Genomic DNA, 18994 nt, shown 5'->3' with positions numbered 1-18994 from the left:
CTGAATCTAACAAGACTGAACAGACAGAGGGCCTGAGAATCTGTGATGAGAAAATTTACCAGAACGAGTGGGATCAGTTTGAAAGATAAATACAGTCTTTGACTTGGGGCAGGGTTAGATGGAGGGGCACTGGCAATCAGAGGTTTCTATATGGTTTTCTCTAGCTCCCAGGGAGAAGGAATGCAAACAAATCGTAACCATGTGATTGTCCTCAAATTGTATATGGAGGTAGATAGTAGCTTTTGCCAACTGGCCACTATCCATTAAAAGTCCTCCATGAGCTGTAAATCAGCTGTTAGAAAGGGGTTAAATCTGTCTTTTTTGGAGAGGTTGAGTTACATCTTTTGATATTTGCCAATTGCCTCTTCACCAACTGTGGGTCCACAACTCTGTGTTCCACTTGCAGGCTGACATATTATGCTCCAGATTGCTGAACAGTGACATCTATTGGTTCAACTTGAAACAAATTCAAAAGTGATTGAAACATCCAAATTCATGTATCTTCTCCTTTCAAAACAACTAACATCATCCTAACAGAAGTCATGGCATCCCGGCAAGCTTTAGCTCAGGAAAAACATGCCACTCTCGGTGTCATTATGTGAGATAACATGTGACTTTTAGAAGACTTATTGGAAAGTTTTTAGTATTAAAATTCAAAAGAAAAAGTACAAAGACCTGTGGGTTTGGGGAGTTTCTCATTGTTCAAGATTTTATCTTGGATTTGAATGAGTGATGGAGGGAAGTGAATGGTTATTTTCAGCTTTGAAAAACTCTAGAACAAAATTTTCCTGTTGATGAGCCTAGTGTGTTACAAGCAAGAATCATTTTTTTTTTTCTAACTGGCCCTCAGTTTCATGATAACCTTGATAATGTCCTAGCTGTTAGCTTCCATTAGTGATGTTAGTCCATGTTCTTTGTACTCAATGTGTATTTCTTCCCTTAGCAAAACTCTAAATCTCACTGAACATAATGAATGGAGAAATGGCTTTTCTGGGCAATTTGGATAATCATAAAATGCTATCCTCTGACAAATTGAAAAAAAAATATATATGACTACACTGCATACCATATCTTTTCTAGTTTAGACCTTTTGAGAAATTGTTAAGTAACAGAACAATTGACTGCTTGACTTTCAATTGCATATTCATTCACGGGAGGTGTGAAGTGCCTCAGAGGATAGCTTGTGTAGTCTGCAAACTGAATAATTGGATGTTGACATATTTAGATCATTGAAGAATAATGCTAAACTTTTCCTTAGCTATCAATTAGAGAATCATAGGAAGATGGAGTTATCATAATAATAAAATTATCATAATAATAATCATAATAATAAAATTATTATAATAACTCCATCCTGGAGTTTGGTTTTTGTTTTAAAAGAGGGCAGGGTTATAAAAAGATTCAAACTGACTTATTCAGGTCTGTTGAAGTCTGTACCAATTTCCTTTTCAGATCCCTGGTGGCTTGAGAACTAGCATGGCGTTAAACCACACTGCCCTGCCCCAGGATGAGCGCCTGCCACACTATCTTCGAGAAGAAGATCCCTTTGCTTCCAAACTTTCCTGGGAAGCGGATATAGTGGCTGGCTTTTACCTAACAATAATTGGTAAGCCTCCTTCATTCTTCTGTGCAAAAGATATTCTTAGAAATTCACAAGCTGGTATGTTGATTTTGCAAAAATGATTCCAACATTTACATGGATATTTTAGAGGAGAAGAGTGGGAAGATGGGTGCGTTATGGCATTCAATAAATGTTTCATAAAATGACTGCTATCATCATTATTAGGAATAAATATTCTGTCACTGGAGGACAGATGAGGGGGCTCCTACAGCTTCCCAGTTTCCATGCAAAATCTCAGGTCCTCGAGATCTACAAACATTGAAAAGAATTCTGAGGTGTCTCACAACAAGGAGTCTCACAAGGTGAAAGTTTTAGCAAAGATTTATTTTAGTTTAACAGAATAAAGTATAGACTGGGAGTGAGGGTGAAAAAGAGAAAGAAACATTTTTGCCCACATGCAGGAAATGGGAGTCTTTACTAAAAATGGCAGTCCCCAATTCTTAGTTTTATAGTGGAAGGCTAGGAGAATACACATGTTCAAGGATAATGGGTCCAGGTGGCTGAGATGGCTGACAGGAAGGGTTACCCGCCCAAATCACACCCTAAATCAGAGAAAATAGGATGCTTTAGGACTTCCCTTTTCTAGTTGTGATTATTTCTCCACCCATCCAAGGATCCTTGCAGCTCCTTAACATCTCAAAGAGGAAAGCAGAAGCAAGCAGCTCTTTTTTGTCTCCCTGTTTTTGTAACTTAGCATCTAAAAGACAGGAGGGGACCAGCTGCTGTGGCTCTTTTTTTTCAGTGTCAGAGACTGGCCCTTAATATTGATTAAAATATAATTTCCGTGTCTCCTCATCTATCTATCCTGCTTCAATTCCATTGATCCAGAGAACTTTTAATAGTGAAATTATTAACCTTGAGGATATACTGCATTTTTGTTATTTTGCTAGTAGGTTTATCTTATGAACATCAAAAATAATGATAGTGATACATTACTTTTAAAAAAGTGTTTTGATATGATCACATGATTTTAGACTCAGAAATCATGTAGCTCAGCTTCCTCTTCTTACAATTGAGGAACGTCTGGCCCAGTGCAATTTACTTCATCTAAATGAAAAGCTGTATCACGTCAGCAAAACCAAGTCACTTGTATGAGGACTGGAAAAAGGTATTGATGATAAACGGAAGTCAGTCTAGGATGGAAAGGCTTGTGCATCATTCACACAGGGATACACTTGCTTCTAGACTGCATTATCCAAAGCAGTGGCTACTTGTGGCTCCTGAGCACCGGAACTGTTTTCTTTCAAGTGAGTTGTACTGTAGTGTAAATGTACAACACATTCTGACACCTTAGTATTGGAAAAAGACATGTAAAATAATACCATTAACAATTTTGAAAAATTGAAAATGTGTTGAACCCGTAATATTTAGGGTAGGTTAAGTAAATTAAATATTAAATGATTAAAATTAATTTATCTGTATACATTTACTTTGCTTAATGTGGCTACCAGAACAATTTAAAAATATCATGTAGTTCACATTTCTGGTGAAGATTATGTATCTTGTTTGACTGAACTGATCTAGACAAAATTTAACTACAATACTATTCTTAAATATAAAATTGATATCTTAAATTTGGGTGACCAGTGTGCAGGTGGGTTATGTCTTTAGGTTTATCTGCCTTTAATCTTTTCAGATGTTGGGTCAAGCTTGCTCTCTCTTTCTACTGTCTCTTTCTCCTTCCCTTCCTTTCTGATCCCTCCTTTCCTTTTTCTCCTTTCCTCTCTCATCTATTTATTACTGGCAAAGAATGTCATTTAATTCCTGAAATTAGAAAAACTCAGAAAATTCTTGAGATCCCTCTATGGTCAGTGCTTGAGGCAAAAGGAATCTATGAAATTGAATAAGAAATTCTGCTGCAAAGCGATTCCCTGGGTCATGGCCTTTTTTGTTAGTTAGCATCTTACTAATTGAAATTGAACTTAATTTAAGCTTGTCCTTTTCAAACACAAATATATTGTGAGCATCCCCTCTTTACCACTGTTTAGTTGCTGGGAATAGAGCAATGCATACTAAATACTCTTTTGGAGCAGAGATTACCTAGTAGTAAAATCCACATTGCATTTTTATTAACTCAATTTAATTAATCTTTTTTTTTCAATTTTATTCAAGTACTTTAAATTATCAGAAAAGGCAGACAAACAAGCATCTTATAAGTTGAATTTATCTGAATCAGTTGCTAGGGATGGATTAAAAAGGAACACCTTTAAATTGACCAGTCTTTCTAGACAACACAACATTGGGAGGACCATTGGTAATTCCCCATCCTAGCATAAAAGAGAGGCAGCCAAGGGTGGGTAATTGGAAAATCAAGAGAATTTCTCACTGGATGCAAGGAGGCTGGAGGAGAATTCACAGCCATTTTTTAAATGTGTGTGCTGGGATGGAGCTATCCAATCAGGTCTCCCAAAAGTCTCTATTCAGATGGAATGTCAGGTGACTCTCAGGGAGCTGGGAGAAGGAGGATGGAGACAAATTTAAGGCACAGAATAGTCATTCATGTGAGGCCAGGGTCATCTGGAAGCATTTGGACTCATTGCGCACCCAGGTCTTTGACTTGGCTTGTGTCTGCTTGTCACTTTCTCTTAGGATACATATGTAGATGTGTCCAGATTCTGATGAGTCAGAGTGGAGTGAAAAACATTCTTGGTGATCCTTACTAGAAGTCTTAGGGAAACCAGAAAATCAGAATACAAATCCGAGTTTGGAATGCAGGAGAAATAGAGACCCATTTTCCTTTCTCCACTCTTTTATGTTTATATCTAGTTTATTACTTGCCTATACATGAGATTGTTTGTATTTATAAAAAGATCCAGGATTTTGATAATCTAAAAATGTCCACCCTCAATCTTTATCTTCTTAATTTTGTTTCCCTTTAACTAGCATTAAAAATAAATTTGCTTTCTCTCAATACTCATCTACAGATAAGGTTGCTTGTGGAAATAATTTCTATGCATCTAATAAAGAGTTGATCATGCTTTGGGCACTGGGTAAAACCCTATGAACTAGGGTTAGTAAAGAACATTTAAGGAAAGAAGAGTAAGAGCACAAATAATCTCAGAAAGATATAGTCAGACAAAGGGTGGTTAAATGAGCCTTGTAAGTTGAATTCATATGCATACATATTGTTTAAATCTTCTTGGATATGACACAAATGGAATTTGTTTTATTTTTATTTAAACTATGTTCTCACGCTTTACTTTCCCAGTGTGCCTTGCTAGATGGTTTCCTTTAATGAAACATGAACCTCATTTTAGTTGGTTTGCTCTAGGACTCCATAATCTCTTCAGTTCTTCTCTTCTGCTTTAAGAAAGCTTAAAGAGGTTTTAATGGACCATTAAGCATCACTGACTCCAGGGAGTCAGAATTCCTAAGAGCACAATGCAGTCAGTTCCTGGTGGTTTCACACCATCAGCTGAGACACACATTTCTTTCCCTGTCCCCCAAATGAATTGTGGTGGAGAAATTAAAATAGAAATTAAAATAGAAAAATCTGGGTTTCTCCTGTTAATACTCTCCTTATTCCTTACTACTAAAGGCAGCTGTACCAGATTCTCATTTATACACAGCTACACTATGAAGCAAGGATTCCTGAGGATATCTACTCTACATGTTAAGCTATGGAAGTAGGTGTATTCTTTTCTTAAATAAAGTCAGTAGGGATTGGGTCTTTTTTGGATTTAAACTGGGTTTGCAAGAACCAAGGGCAATTAGTCATTAATAAAATAATATTAAAAAATGGGAACACATTTGTGCCATTGTTGGTAGGTTTGATGGGTTGAGGGTCACTTTCTCTCCCCTTGGTGGGAGGGCGAGTGTCCATGTTACCAATTGTCACCCACTTACCCTCCTTGATACCTAGTCCAGTAGCAGCCGAAGGCTGTCTTGTCTGCCAGACACTCAGGATCCATATCTCCTCAGGAGTCAAAGCCCTGGGATCTGTGTCCAGGAGATATCCCCTTCTTGCAGGGGATCAGACCTGTCTTCTCCGGGCCCTGCTTCTCCTGCATGCTGGTGCTTCCTCACCCACAGTGACACTGAAGTCACTTCTGTTGGTGGCTTCATCTTCAGAATTTATCAAGGACCCAAGGGTTGACCCCATTTATCAGAGGGAGGGAGCTCTATAAAGCCAATAATCTGTAAAAATGGCTGAGGAAAATCTACACCCTGGGGGCCGGTACAAGAACTGACCATTGGGATTCCCATACGTTCCTGAGCCTAACTGGGTGTTAGTGGTTCCTTTTCTGGGTAAGTTGTCGTATAATCCCTAACTCCTATCCCTTTCAAGGAACGCATCCCTTGCTTGTCACTCACAATTCATGCTTTTTATTTCATCTTCTTCATTTAGATTTTTGTTTAGAGTCCTCTCATTACCCTCTAAATCGATGGTGTCCATTTTGCAATTGAAAAGTGTTTCATATCTGAATGAACTTTAATCCTAGTTTTAATGATGGGAATTTTTATTTTTCTTTGTAGGGATTCTGTCCACATTTGGAAATGGGTATGTCCTTTATATGTCTTCTAGACGAAAGAAGAAGCTAAGACCTGCTGAAATAATGACTATCAATTTAGCAGTCTGTGATCTGGGGATTTCAGGTAACATAACCGTGCCTTTTCTTATCTGGGGATTTAAACTAAACCATTCTAAATCACTCATTGGCTCAGAGATCACCCTTGTCTCCATCCCCTTCTGTTCTTCCCTTCACAAATCATATTTACAGTGTTTGTGGATAGTCAATGGAATGTTTTCTGAAAAAGAGATCATTTATTCAATATTTATTGTGTTCTATGTGCCAGGATGTTAGATACTGAGGATACAACTATGATACTTAACACATCTCACGGGGGAATGGACTGAGTGATTCAGAAACCAGAAACTTGCAGGCAGGCTCCAGGTCACTCTTTTGAACATCCTCCTATTTTTCCCACCATTATGGAAGTCTGAGGAGAATAAATACTAAGAGCATGGGATCTTGAAGGATCAATGGCACCCAAGGACAGTTGGGAGGTGACTGTAGAATGAGGGAAGAGCTGCCCTATTAATGGTATATTTAACTATGACTTAAGGACTGATTACCAGTGTAGAAAGCTTCTGGCTCCATGGTTCTCAAAATTGACCACACAAGAAATCACCTTAGGGGGAAACTTAAAAAGTACTCATGCCCAAAATTCACACCCAGGAATTTTAATATAAGTGGTTGAAAATATTACCTGGGCATACTTAAAATTGAAGTTTCTAGGTAAGTTACTGTGTGAACAAAAATGAGAACAACTGGTTTATTTTAAAAAAATTAGCATATAATAGTTGTACAGGGGGATATATTATGACATTTATAGGTATACTTAAAATATATCTTAATTAGACTCACCCCCTCCCTCATTCTTCCCCATCTTCTCTCCCCTCTTCGAACAATTTCAACAGGTTTCATTGGAGAACTACTGATTTCTTTCTTGCTTTGTTGGCTTTCCTGATAACCTAGCAAGGAGGAGTTGGAATGAAATCTGACTTCAACTGTAACTCATTTAAAAATGAATGACTTTGGATAAGCCACATTTCATTACCTTCTTCCATAAAACTCCATGGTTGCCTAGCTGCACTCTAATATGTCCTCGGATTCCAACATCTGCTATTTAGCTTGTGGTCTTAGATTGTTAGAGATGGGGAAATGGTATTTGAATTGCACGCATCAGCTCCTCTTATCACTAGAAGAAACACTTTAGCACTTATTTAACTAACGCCCCCCATTTAAGGTGTTTTCTGACAGTGTTTCTTCTTTTATAGATGGATTTGGATGTGGCCATCAGTTTATAAAAACAAGAATTTTATAATCCTCTACATGTAGAGTTACTATTACACAGCAGTAGATATGTTGCCTGGTCTTGGTCAGACTTAAATACCATGAGCTTTTAGGGTAAATGCACGTGTACATTAAGAGATACATGACCTGCTAAACGTCTTTCTGTGAAAATAGGATGAACCCCAGGGAATGAGCAAGCCCACAAAGTGGCTGCCATTTTTGCTATCGCCACACGATGGAGGTGCTGCAACAGGAATGAAGGCTTTCTTGGTCACTCACCAGCTGGTCTCTTAAAGCTGTCTCCTTAGTATCAAGCATAAATTGCTTTCCTGAATGAAATCTGTCATTCCAGTGGCATCCTTCACCAGAGAGTAATACAAGACGCATGTTTAAGGCTGAATGAGACTAGGTTTGAATAAAAATGCTCATAATTGGTCTGATAACACTGAAAATGCTTACAGCCAAGCAAGTCTGCTCTAAAATTGCACAGACCACCTCATCATTCTGCATGTCTTTAGAGTAATTCATCAGAAAGCATTTTCATCCACGTGACAGTTTTCTCCGATTAATCTATATCATTCTGAGCATCTTTGTCTTCTAATAAATCTTAAAATTTTTGCCTGCTCTTTTTCTTGCTCAACTATATTCTATAAGGAACACATCCTAGAAATTGGATTTATTGCATCTATGCAACACACATGCATTGTCTAAGTACTAATGGCTCCCACTTGATAATGGGTAATAGGATAATGTGGGGAGTTTTAAAAAAGTAAAATGATGCCTAGGCTTACTTCAGGTAAATTAAATCAGAATGCCTAGGTGTTGGAGCCCTGGACACTGATATTTAAAGCAAAGCAAAGTGAAAACAAAATAGCTTCTCCAACAGCAGCCAAGTTCAGAAGCATTGTACAAATGGAGAAGAGGAGAGGTTGTCCTGGCTCTAGAAGGAAACCTGAAATGACTTTTGCTAATTTCACTCCATTAGGTCACTTTCACTTATCTTTTTGCTGCTTTTAGAGTCTATGTGGTGAACACCTCCCTCAAATTTTTGTGTTTGCTGTGCCCTCTGCCCAGAATCTTTTCCCTCTGTGTATTTGACTTCTGGCCCACTGATTAGAGCAGCTGCTAAGCGTTGTCTCTTTATGTAAACAATAATTTCTACATATCTCTTTACTCCTATTTTTCTTCACACCATTAATCATCATCTATCATTCAGTTGTATCATATTTTATTTTTTGAGACAGGTAGCTCAGACTGGCCTCAAACTTATCATCCTCCTGATTTAGTCTCTCAAGCACTATGATTACTGGTGTGCAATACCACACCTAGTCCCTGTCATACTATATTTTATAATGCAAACTTTTTTGTTTATTTTCTGTACTCAAAAATAAATTTGTCGATCTTTATCTCTATTTTGTCCTCCAGCTCTTTGCTCTGGGCTTGCTACTAGTAAGTACTGGACAATCATTTGTTGAATAACAAAATCATTAACCATGAGGTTAGACTAACCAGGAGTAGGAGGCTCTCCTAAAAGGGTGTAAATTGGACTATGGCACTGTCTAGAAAGCAGGAGAAGATATGTGTTGAGATGACAGAAGGTAATCTCAGTAAATGTGTGTTAAATGATTCAACTGACAAGAACTCCTGCATACCTTTGTATATCAAGGAGGGGGCACACCTGGAAGGAGAGGGCACCAGTAACCTCAGGCAGTGAGTATTAGTTTCCTTAATTCAATGAGGTTAGGGAATCTTCTTTTCATATGCAGATTAGATAAGGCTTTGAAGAGCTTCCCCAGAAAATTCCCTTGCAGGGGAAGGGATGGAAGATTAAGTCCAGTGACTGAATAACGAAGGCTACAGGGTATGAATTAGAAGTACAAGCCTGGCTTGTTGGTGAGTTGCAATGCTAGCACAGGGAGGCCGAGGCAGGAGGATGGAGGGTTTGAGGACACCCTAGGCTACCTAGTGAATTTTTAAAAAAACATTTTTTATTAGTATATGGTAGTTATGCAAGGAGTTTCATTGTGACATTTCCATATATACATGTTTCATACCCAGATTAAGTTCATCCCTCCATTAGTTTCCCTCCAACTCCATCCCCTTCTTAAAGTGACTTCAGCAGGTTTCAATGTTCCATATTCATGCCTGTATAGAAAGTACATCAACCATATCCATTCTCCTTTAGTCTCTTCATTTATGCTCTTCCTCCTGCTAATGTCCCCCGCCCCCTTTACATAACCTGTTCTACATTCCTGTCCTTCATTATTTGTCTGTCCCTTGGTCCATGGGGATTTTACATATAAATATATTGTGCTTCAGTGTGCTTCGTAGTCTTGTTCTACACAGATGTGATGTATTTCAGTATTGCTTACTCTCTATCCTTCTTTTTTCTCTTCCTCCTCCTTTAGTCTCTTTTAACAATCTCACTTTTGGAAACATGTCCTGTATATATTTATATGTATATATGATAGTGCTTGTATTTGCACTGGACCTGTTGTGGAAGTTTTTATTCTAAAAAAGTTGCATTTGTCTCAGGAATATAAGCACGTGTCAATATTATAAATCTCTTAATACTCTGTATTAACAGATTCAATGAGCACATAAAACTTACGATGCAGAGAAAGCATTCATTAAAACTTAACAAGTATTTCTGGTTAAAAATGTTTTCTTAACATGCTAGGATGAGAAAGGAACTTCCTTGTGTGACAAAAGGTAACAGAAATGTCACATCAATAATGAAATATTAAAAGCCTTTCTTTTAAAGTTAATCAGAATACATAGATGTTTACTGATAGAGTAATAAAGTCACCATTTTGTGAATCGGCAGCCATTTTATCCTCAGGCCTCACTTCTTGAGAAATGGAGCCTCCCCCAGGCAGCTCCACCCCTACTGGAGACTCCTATGCATGCTCTAACTTCTTCAAGCTCCCTCTTCTATAAAAGCCAGGCCTAGTCCAGAGTCAGCGCTGTGCCATCTTTCCCCGGCCAGCCTGGCAGTTCGAGCCTGCCCATTAAACCTTGCTCTTGGATGTGAGACTTTTCCTTGAGCTTTCTTTGTGAGCGGGTAACCTCGCCAGTATTATTTGATTCTCTAAGTAGGTTTGTTTTGGAGAAAAACTCATGGGATCATTGTTTAGCAGAACCTGATTTTGTCAATTAATTTGCTGTGAATGAATGAGTGATGAAGTACCTTGAACAAAACCTTGGTTTCTATGAATATTTGTTGATCACTCAACCTTGAATGTCTAACTTTGAAGGGAAGAAGAATGGTGGCATCTTGGGCACTCTAGAGGGGAAAGTCAGTGAGAATAATTGAGAGAAAGCAGAGAGATTTCCTCTCAAATGTCTCATTGTGAATGTATCACCCTTTTCCATTAGTGCGTTCTTCACATGCACTACTTCAATAAAACACTGAAAGTAACCAGTTACATTTACCAGCCCCCTGAAATCACATCTCCTGTATTCCTTGAAACTGGGTCTCTTTAAGACAGGTCTTTACAGCAAAAATTACTCTAAAAAATTCCTCCCATGACCTTTCATTATCTTTGGCTTATTGGGATGACTGAAAACCTCTATGGTCAGTTTCAAACTTGGTTTATTTAAAGATAACTGCAGAATTTTATTAGCCTAGAAGTTCTGTGTAATAAATGGTGTGTATGTGCCCAAGTGTACTCCCAGGGGCTCCTGTGCTTCAGGTGAGGACGGGCCAGATGAGTCGAGTAGGTGGGGAGGTTCTAACTGAAGGGAACTTCCCTTGACACCTGTTTGGTGCTTTAGTTGTAGGCAAGCCTTTCACCATCATCTCTTGCTTCTGTCACCGCTGGGTGTTTGGCTGGATTGGCTGCCGCTGGTATGGATGGGCTGGATTTTTCTTTGGCTGTGGAAGCCTTATCACCATGACTGCTGTTAGTCTGGATCGATACTTAAAAATCTGCTATTTATCTTATGGTAAGTTGGAAGGTTTCTTATTCCCTGATAATCAAAGTTAGATGGATGGAGTGTCAGAGCTGTACATATTTTACACAGTTAATAAATAAAGTTGCAAATAACTTCAGAGACCAAGACTATTTCTATTTATAGCTTATCTTATTCTATTGTCTATTTAAGTATTCGACTTATATCAATGTAGGTTTCTTATAATACTAGTTTTATAATAATGTTTTATGTGTGGCTACAATGCTTTTAAAAGGTATCACTTTCTTGTCTAAAGTAGAAGCTTCTACCATATTTTGTCAAGTAAACAATAGGACATTAGGTTTGAGATGTTTAGCTGATTACTTATGTAACAAGTGTGATTATAAGAAAGGCTGTTTGTGATTCTCCTTTAGGACTTAGGCTCCCTATGATTTCAGAGACAAGAAATTCCAAATGTTCACCTCCAAGTTTAGAAAGCCATGCAGCTGCTCCTGCATAAAAGGACACACATACAGAAATATCTCTCAATTTTTTTTTTATAGCATTGGTAGGTAGAAAGATGACTAAGAAAATTGGAGAAGGGTGAGACAGCAATAAGTTCTCAGAGTCTTTTTTTTTTTTTTAAGATTAGACCATTCTGCTGTTGAAAGTAACTGTTAGTACTTTTGCTTTGGGGGTTTTGGAAATTTACTTAACCAACAAGAGAAGTGTGGGGCATTTAAGTTTCCCAGGCACAACCAGGGGACAGTTCTGGCTCCCTCTGTATGAAGCTGTTTGATTGTCAGTCTGTTAACCAGCATGCTTGAGACCCTGAGGACAGAGTATGGCCAGAAAACTGAGGTGGGAACAATGAAGTTCCCTTGGTACTCTCAGATAAGGTAGAATTTTCCTTTATATTTTAAAAGTCAGCAGTCCCAAACTCCAAGGAGACCATGATTGGGGTGGAGGTGAGGAGCACATGAAACACTGTCTCCATGATTCAACGCTCATAAAGAATTTTGTACCTCCTTTCTTAAACATTCAAAACTTCCAATAGAAATAGTTTGAATCGAAATTTCCAATAAGATAAAAATACATAATTTTGCATATTCTGTATGACATCAGGGTCTAATTCTTTCTATAATCTTATTTTCAGTCATGTCAAACAGATTTTAAATTTAACTATACATTTTTTTAAACAAGAAGGCAAAAAGTTCAACTTCCTGAGAGTATTTGAGGAATACTAAACTTCCATGTCCCTGTTTTAAAAAATATTCTTGACCTTAAGCTTTGTGACAACTAAAGAGAGGATACTGCCACCACCAGAATCACTGTGGGCAGAACTGCGTGGGAGCTGTATATACTGTCTAGCTTCTTCTAAGGTTGGACCTCAATCATATTTCATCATTTAATCTGATGCACTATTAAACCCTCCACACAGTGTCCTAGAATGTTGGAATTAGAAGGTCACTCGGGGACATGTAGACCTTTCTCCCATGTAATGTGGTAAACTGTTTTAAGGCATCCCTCAGAGATGACCACTTGGCCTCTTCTTGAATAATTCCAGTGACCAGTGACGGGGAGCTTACTACTGCACAAGGCAGCCCATTCTCTGATTGGTCTGCTCTCATTGTTACAATGTTATTCCTTATATTGAGACAAAACTGCCTCCCAGTAACCTCCACCCATTGGTCCTAGTTCTGACTTCTGGAGCAACACAGAACCAATCTACTAATCTACTCCCTCCTGTACTTGACAGCATTTCACCATACTGGAATGTAAGTATAAAACACCTCACTAAGTAACCCTAACCATGAATGCTTATACGTATGCCTATGCACATTCTTATCAATATATGTGATTATTTCTGCCAGTGTTTTATGCCTTATAGTGGATAATCAAGAGCTGACATATTTTGTGGCTACATGATCATTACCCTTATCTGGCTGGGCTTGAGAAATTTGCATTTCATGAAACAAAATGCCAGGCATTTGAAAAAAAAATGGAGACAATAGAGCACAGAAACAATCTGGAATATTTCTTGTTATTGCTAAATAAGACACACTTACACAAGAGTGAATATTCATGTTAATACAGAGTTTCATAGTTTGCAAAGCAGGCTTCTTATGCTATTTCATTTAACCTTTATCAAAATCTGTAAGCAGTATATCACCGTTTCTTCCTGCTTTGCTGTTAAGAACGCTGGGTATCTAGAAAGGTTACATAAGCAGGGTCAAATATTAGAATTGGAAGAATTAGTGCCTTACTGACTTAAACTCACACATAAGCAAAGGTAAACCCCAAGTCTACGTTGAAGAAATCATTTAGTTTTTATTACTACTACAAACCCAAAGGAGTAAGGAGCCACTTGCCTGGCTGTCTTCATGTGAGGTGATGAGGGAGGTGTGGAGGTAATTTCCCATGACAGCTTGCAGCACAAGATCTGGCTGACTTGTCTTTGGTGGTTGTGTTGAACTTTGGAAACTGATCACTAGTGCTTTTCAGCTTTTAAAAGATGACTGCGTATTTCTTCCTCATAGAATTCTCTTTTGGTGAAGGGAGTAGTGCTGAAAAATGGAGCTCATTTTTTGTCTTCCTGAAGATATTTTCACAGAATTAACTTTTGCAGAAAAGGATATAATCTACTTAGACTCTCTGCCTCTCTCATCATGGTGGTGGAAGTGCGATTGCCCTGTGAATAACATTTGAAGATTCAAAATCTGCTCCACGAATCACCAAGCACAATCCTCCACCACAGGGCATAAGCATGACCTCCCACCTCCCACTCACCAACCAAGTTCTTAGGAAGACAAAGGAGATGAGAAACACAAAAGCTTTTAGAAAGGAGGGAACTTAAAAGATACAAGCAATGCTTTGTGCTTTCTCACCTTTCCCATGGATCCTTGGAAGTCCCACTAACATACACTTTTGAGATGTTTTCCCAAGATCCTCCATTGTCTATAACATCTCCTCGTTTTATTGGTCCCTTTCACCAGCCTTTGCCACTTTCCCCTCTCAAAGCTCCTAGGTGCCTAGAAAAATAATTCCCTGTGAAATCTCAAATTTCATTCTCCTGGAGAAAAGCCCAAGTTGTGGAACTTCCTCCCTTTACTTCACTCTCCCTCAGGCTTCAGTTATCTGCCCACGTCTCCCAGAATTCAGTGGATTAAATCTTTGAAGGTGGAATTTGACATATCGAGGGTAGGTATTTGGGTATAGGGCAGATTACATCGGGGTAATGCTTTTCTTCTGCCTCCAGGGGTTTGGCTGAAGAGAAAGCACGCCTACATCGGCCTGGCAGTCATCTGGGCCTATGCTTCCTTCTGGACCACCATGCCCTTGGTGGGCCTGGGGGACTACGCACCTGAGCCCTTTGGAACCTCATGCACCCTGGACTGGTGGCTGGCCCAGGCCTCTGTTGGAGGTCAGGTTTTCATCCTGAACATCCTCTTCTTCTGCCTCTTGCTCCCAACGGCTGTGATTGTGTTCTCCTACGTGAAGATCATTGCCAAGGTTAAGTCCTCTTCCAAAGAAGTAGCTCATTTTGACAGTCGGATCCACAGCAGCCATGTGCTTGAAATGAAACTGACCAAGGTAACTGCAACCATAGTTTACAGGAGTAATTTCTGACCAATTAACACTTCAAAAGATAAAGGGAATAGGGAATATTGGGACTGGGTAAACCTAGAATCCTCACATTTATGTGCTTCTGAATTTTGTTCTTGCTTATCCAAGCACACCCCACTCCCCCACTTAAAAATGTCTAACGAATTTGTTTAATGGATTCACAGTTGATTATTTCTCTAGTGAATAAAGTATTAATAAGAATGAGTATTGTGAATCATAAAATGACTTGCTGCCTTTGCTATTTTTGCAAGGACTTTGGTCATTCAACCACTCAAATTACTTACAGAAGAGAAGTTTGCCACATATGCTTTCTGATGGGAAGCTTGTCTCAACACAGGAGCAATTTCTGCTAGGTTGAGTTCCTTCATAAACACTAGCTTCAGAGTTGGTAGTTATTTAGAGGTGCAAGGAAAAGAGCATACAATTTAACAATAGACTTGAACTTGTTGGGTTTGTGATCCAGAGCTAGATACTTAAGTTTCTTTAAATCTATACTTCTTCACTTAGGCAACAAGAATAACATTATATGTTTCATTGGGGTGTTGTAGAGATTCAATAAAGTAAATTCTGTCATTCTGTCAAATGTTGCATAGTAGGTGTTAAAAAGAACAGAGTTTTTCATTATGGTTTTCAGAAATTCTTGGTAAAGTCTAAGTCAGTGATCTTCACACTTTCATGAGTATCTCATCCCTCTACTAAAAAAAATTGGTACACATACCTTTAATATAAATGACATATAGGAAACACTATCAAACTCTGTATTAATGATCAGCACATCCTAATTTTTATCTTATATTTAAAAAATACAAATAAATGTAGACTGAACTTCAGAGTTTTCCTTCCTGTATTCTAATCAATCATACTGATTGATTTCTAAACTTCTAAAGTGTTCTCACAGCCCATTTTGGAGACCGCTGGTCTCAGGAATCTATAGCAGCATACATACATACCCCCATGGCTTCTTAATAAGCCAAGGTTTTCGTTCTGGTAATATTTCACTTCCAAATTACAGAGTTTTTGAGGCTCTAAATCTATACTCTTAGCTTAATAATAGAGTGGTTCTTGGATGAAAATGCAGAATGAAGAATCCTGATGTACTTCTCTCTGATAATTAGTTGTAAAGTTGGAAAATAATTCCATGAAACATAGCATCATGTTTCAGCTTCTTCATTTCTAGTTCCTCCCTTTAGTTTTTTTCTGTGATTTTTTAAAAAAGAAATTTAATCTAAACAAATTAATTCAAATTATGTCATATTCTATTTAATCAAAGCCCTACTCTGCAGCAGGTACTGTTTTAGGAACTGGGCAAATAAATTAAGGATAAACTTTTTTGTTTCAATAGTTTACAGAGTACACTCACGGTAGTACGTGGATTTCATGTTACCTAGTAGTCCTATAGTTTGACATACCATAAAGTTACCAAGAGCTCATATGATATGCTCTCTTCTTGTCATCCCCTAGTGATGTTATTGGATCTGAGGTACTTGGTTAGTCTTGCTCAGTGCATCTGGGTCCTGATTCCCATGAAACTTTTCTGTAATTTCTGCATCTGTTCTTCATCATCTTCCCTCCTATTCATTGCTCAACTTGACCCATTCACACTTTACCATCTTGATTTTTTGTGGATTCTTGAGGGGTTGGCCTTTTATTCAATCAGTAACTTCTAAAACTCATTATACATGTGAGGTATATATGTGAAGTATTAAATCAGCATACATGATTTAATTTGATGCGTCATCGTTCTGCTTCACTTGAACTGTGTAGATCAAATAGTTAGGGTCACCCTAGAGCAGATTCACAAAATTATAAGTGTAGGCATTTATGTATATGTTTACACATGCGTATATGTATGATTTTTGTGGTTTTTCTGTTTTTTAATTAATTTTTTATTAGGATCTATTCATTTCACAGGGTGGATTCATTGTGACAGTTCCAAATAGGCTTATATTGTACATTGGTTAGCTCACCCCCACTACCTCTCTCCCTTGATCTCCTCCCCTCCCCACTTAAAACTATTGCAAGAGGTTTCTTTGTTCTATTTCTCATAAGTACATGAACAGCCCATTAACTATATTCCCTCACCTTAATCTCCTTCATTTTCCTTCCCCTTCACCAGTATTCCTGCCCCCACTGTACCTATTCTACAGTTCTGTCTTTTGTTATTAATATCTAAATTGATGTTCAAAGGGGTTTCTCAATGTAATCCCACTGTGAGTATACTTTACTTTGGTCCACTCAACCTCTTCCATTATTCTCCCTTACCCCTTTATCTCCTACCCCCCATTTTTCAATAGCATTCAATACATATCCTTATATCTTCTGTCTTCACAGATGTTATATTTTACAATATTGTTGACTCTCTATCATTCTCTCTTTTCCTTTCCCTCCTTCCCTGAGTTCCATAGAATAGTTCTACTGTTACAAACATGTTCTACATATAAGTTTGTATATTATCATGTTTGTTTTGTGTGTATGTTTATCTTTTGGATTTATCTTGCAATATGAGAGGAAAACATGGTCTTTGTCTTTCTGAGCCTGTCTTCACTTTACATAATGTCCTCCAATTGCATCCATTTACCTTCAAACCACATGGTGCCATTATTCTTTATGGCTGAGTAAAACTCCATTGTGTATATAAACCACATTTTCTTGATCCATTCATCAGTTGTAGGGCATCTGGGTTGTTTCCATAGTTTGGCTGTTGTAAACAGTGCTGCAGTGAACTTCAGTGTACAGGTGTTTCTATTGTATTGTGACTTACATTCCTTTTGGTGTGTGCCCAGAAATGGTATCACTGGATCATTATGGCAGTTCTATCTTCAGCTTTTTGAGGAATCCCCATACTGCTTTCCATATGGTTATATTAATTTATATTCCCATTAACAGTGTATAAGTGTTCCTGTTTTGCTGTACCTTTGCCAGCATTTGTTGTTGTTTTTGCCCTCCAATGTGGCCCCTCTAGCTGGGGTGAGATAAAATCTTAGTGTAGTTTTGATTTGCATTTCTTTCATAGCCACGAAAGTTCTTCATAAATTTATTGACCATGTGTACCTCTTTCTTTGAGAATTCCTTATTTAATGTAATTTTTGTGCCTATTTCTTCATTGGGATGTTAATTCTTTGGAGGTTGAATTTTTTGAGTTCTCTGTAGATTATGGATATTAGTCCCTTATTAGATGAATAGCTGGCAAAGATTTTCTCCCATTTTGTGGAATGTCTCTTAAGTCTAGTGACTGTTTTTTTGTTTTTTTTTTGCTGTGCAGAAGCTTTTTAGTTTGATGCAGTCCCATTTGTTCATCTTTTCTCTTAGATACTGAACTTTTTGAATTCTACTTATGAAGTCATTCACTCTGCCTATTTATTTCAGTGTCTGTAGTTGTTTCAAAGCTTCAGGCCTCAGATTAAGGTCTTTGATCTACTTTGAGTTGATATTGGTACAGGGTGAGAGACAGGGGTCTAGTTTCAGTCTCCTACATGTGGATATCCAGTTTTCCCAGCAACATTTGTTGAAGACGCTGTCTTTTCTCCATAATGTGTTTCGGGCTCCTTTGTGGAAGAAAGATAGGTTGGCTATAGTTGCATAAGTTTATGTCTGGGTCTTCTATTCTAATCTACTGATATTCATGTCTGTTTTTGTGCCAATACCATGCTGTTTTTATTGTTATGGCTCTGTAATGTAGTTTGAAGTCAGGAATTGTGATACCTCCAGCATTGGACTTTTTGCTCAGAATTGCTTTGGCTATTTGAGGTCTTTTGTGTTTCCATATGTATTTTAGGATTGTTTTTTCTATTTCTGTGCAGAATGTCATTGGAATTTTGATAGGGATTGCATTGAACATGTAGATTGTTTTTGGTAGTATGGCCATTTTCACAATGTTGATTCTACCAATCCATGAGCATGGAAGGTCTTTCCATCTTCTGATGATTTCTTCAATTTCTTTCTTCAGTGGTTTATAGTTTTCATTGAAAAAGTCTTGATGATTTTGTTTTATATATGTATATTCTTCTAACTTGTACACTAAATGATGTTATGAAGTAGTATTATGTAATATGTA

General features: G+C 37.9%; 1 protein-coding gene across 1 annotated transcript in view; it reads left to right on the top strand.

Annotated features, from left to right (window-relative positions):
• Positions 1-1476: 1476 nt before the first annotated feature.
• The window catches only part of Opn5 (opsin 5), a 48848-nt gene continuing 31330 nt past the window's right edge, over positions 1477-18994 (top strand). The window contains exons 1-4 of the mRNA XM_074081690.1: positions 1477-1606; positions 6098-6217; positions 11197-11367; positions 14573-14907. Coding sequence (XP_073937791.1) covers positions 1477-1606; positions 6098-6217; positions 11197-11367; positions 14573-14907 — 756 coding nt within the window. The remainder of the gene's footprint in view (positions 1607-6097; positions 6218-11196; positions 11368-14572; positions 14908-18994) is intronic.

Source organism: Castor canadensis, chromosome 8, assembly GCF_047511655.1.
Source record: "Castor canadensis chromosome 8, mCasCan1.hap1v2, whole genome shotgun sequence".
Classification (NCBI taxonomy): domain Eukaryota; kingdom Metazoa; phylum Chordata; class Mammalia; order Rodentia; family Castoridae; genus Castor; species Castor canadensis.
This window is presented reverse-complemented; position numbering and strand designations above follow the sequence as displayed.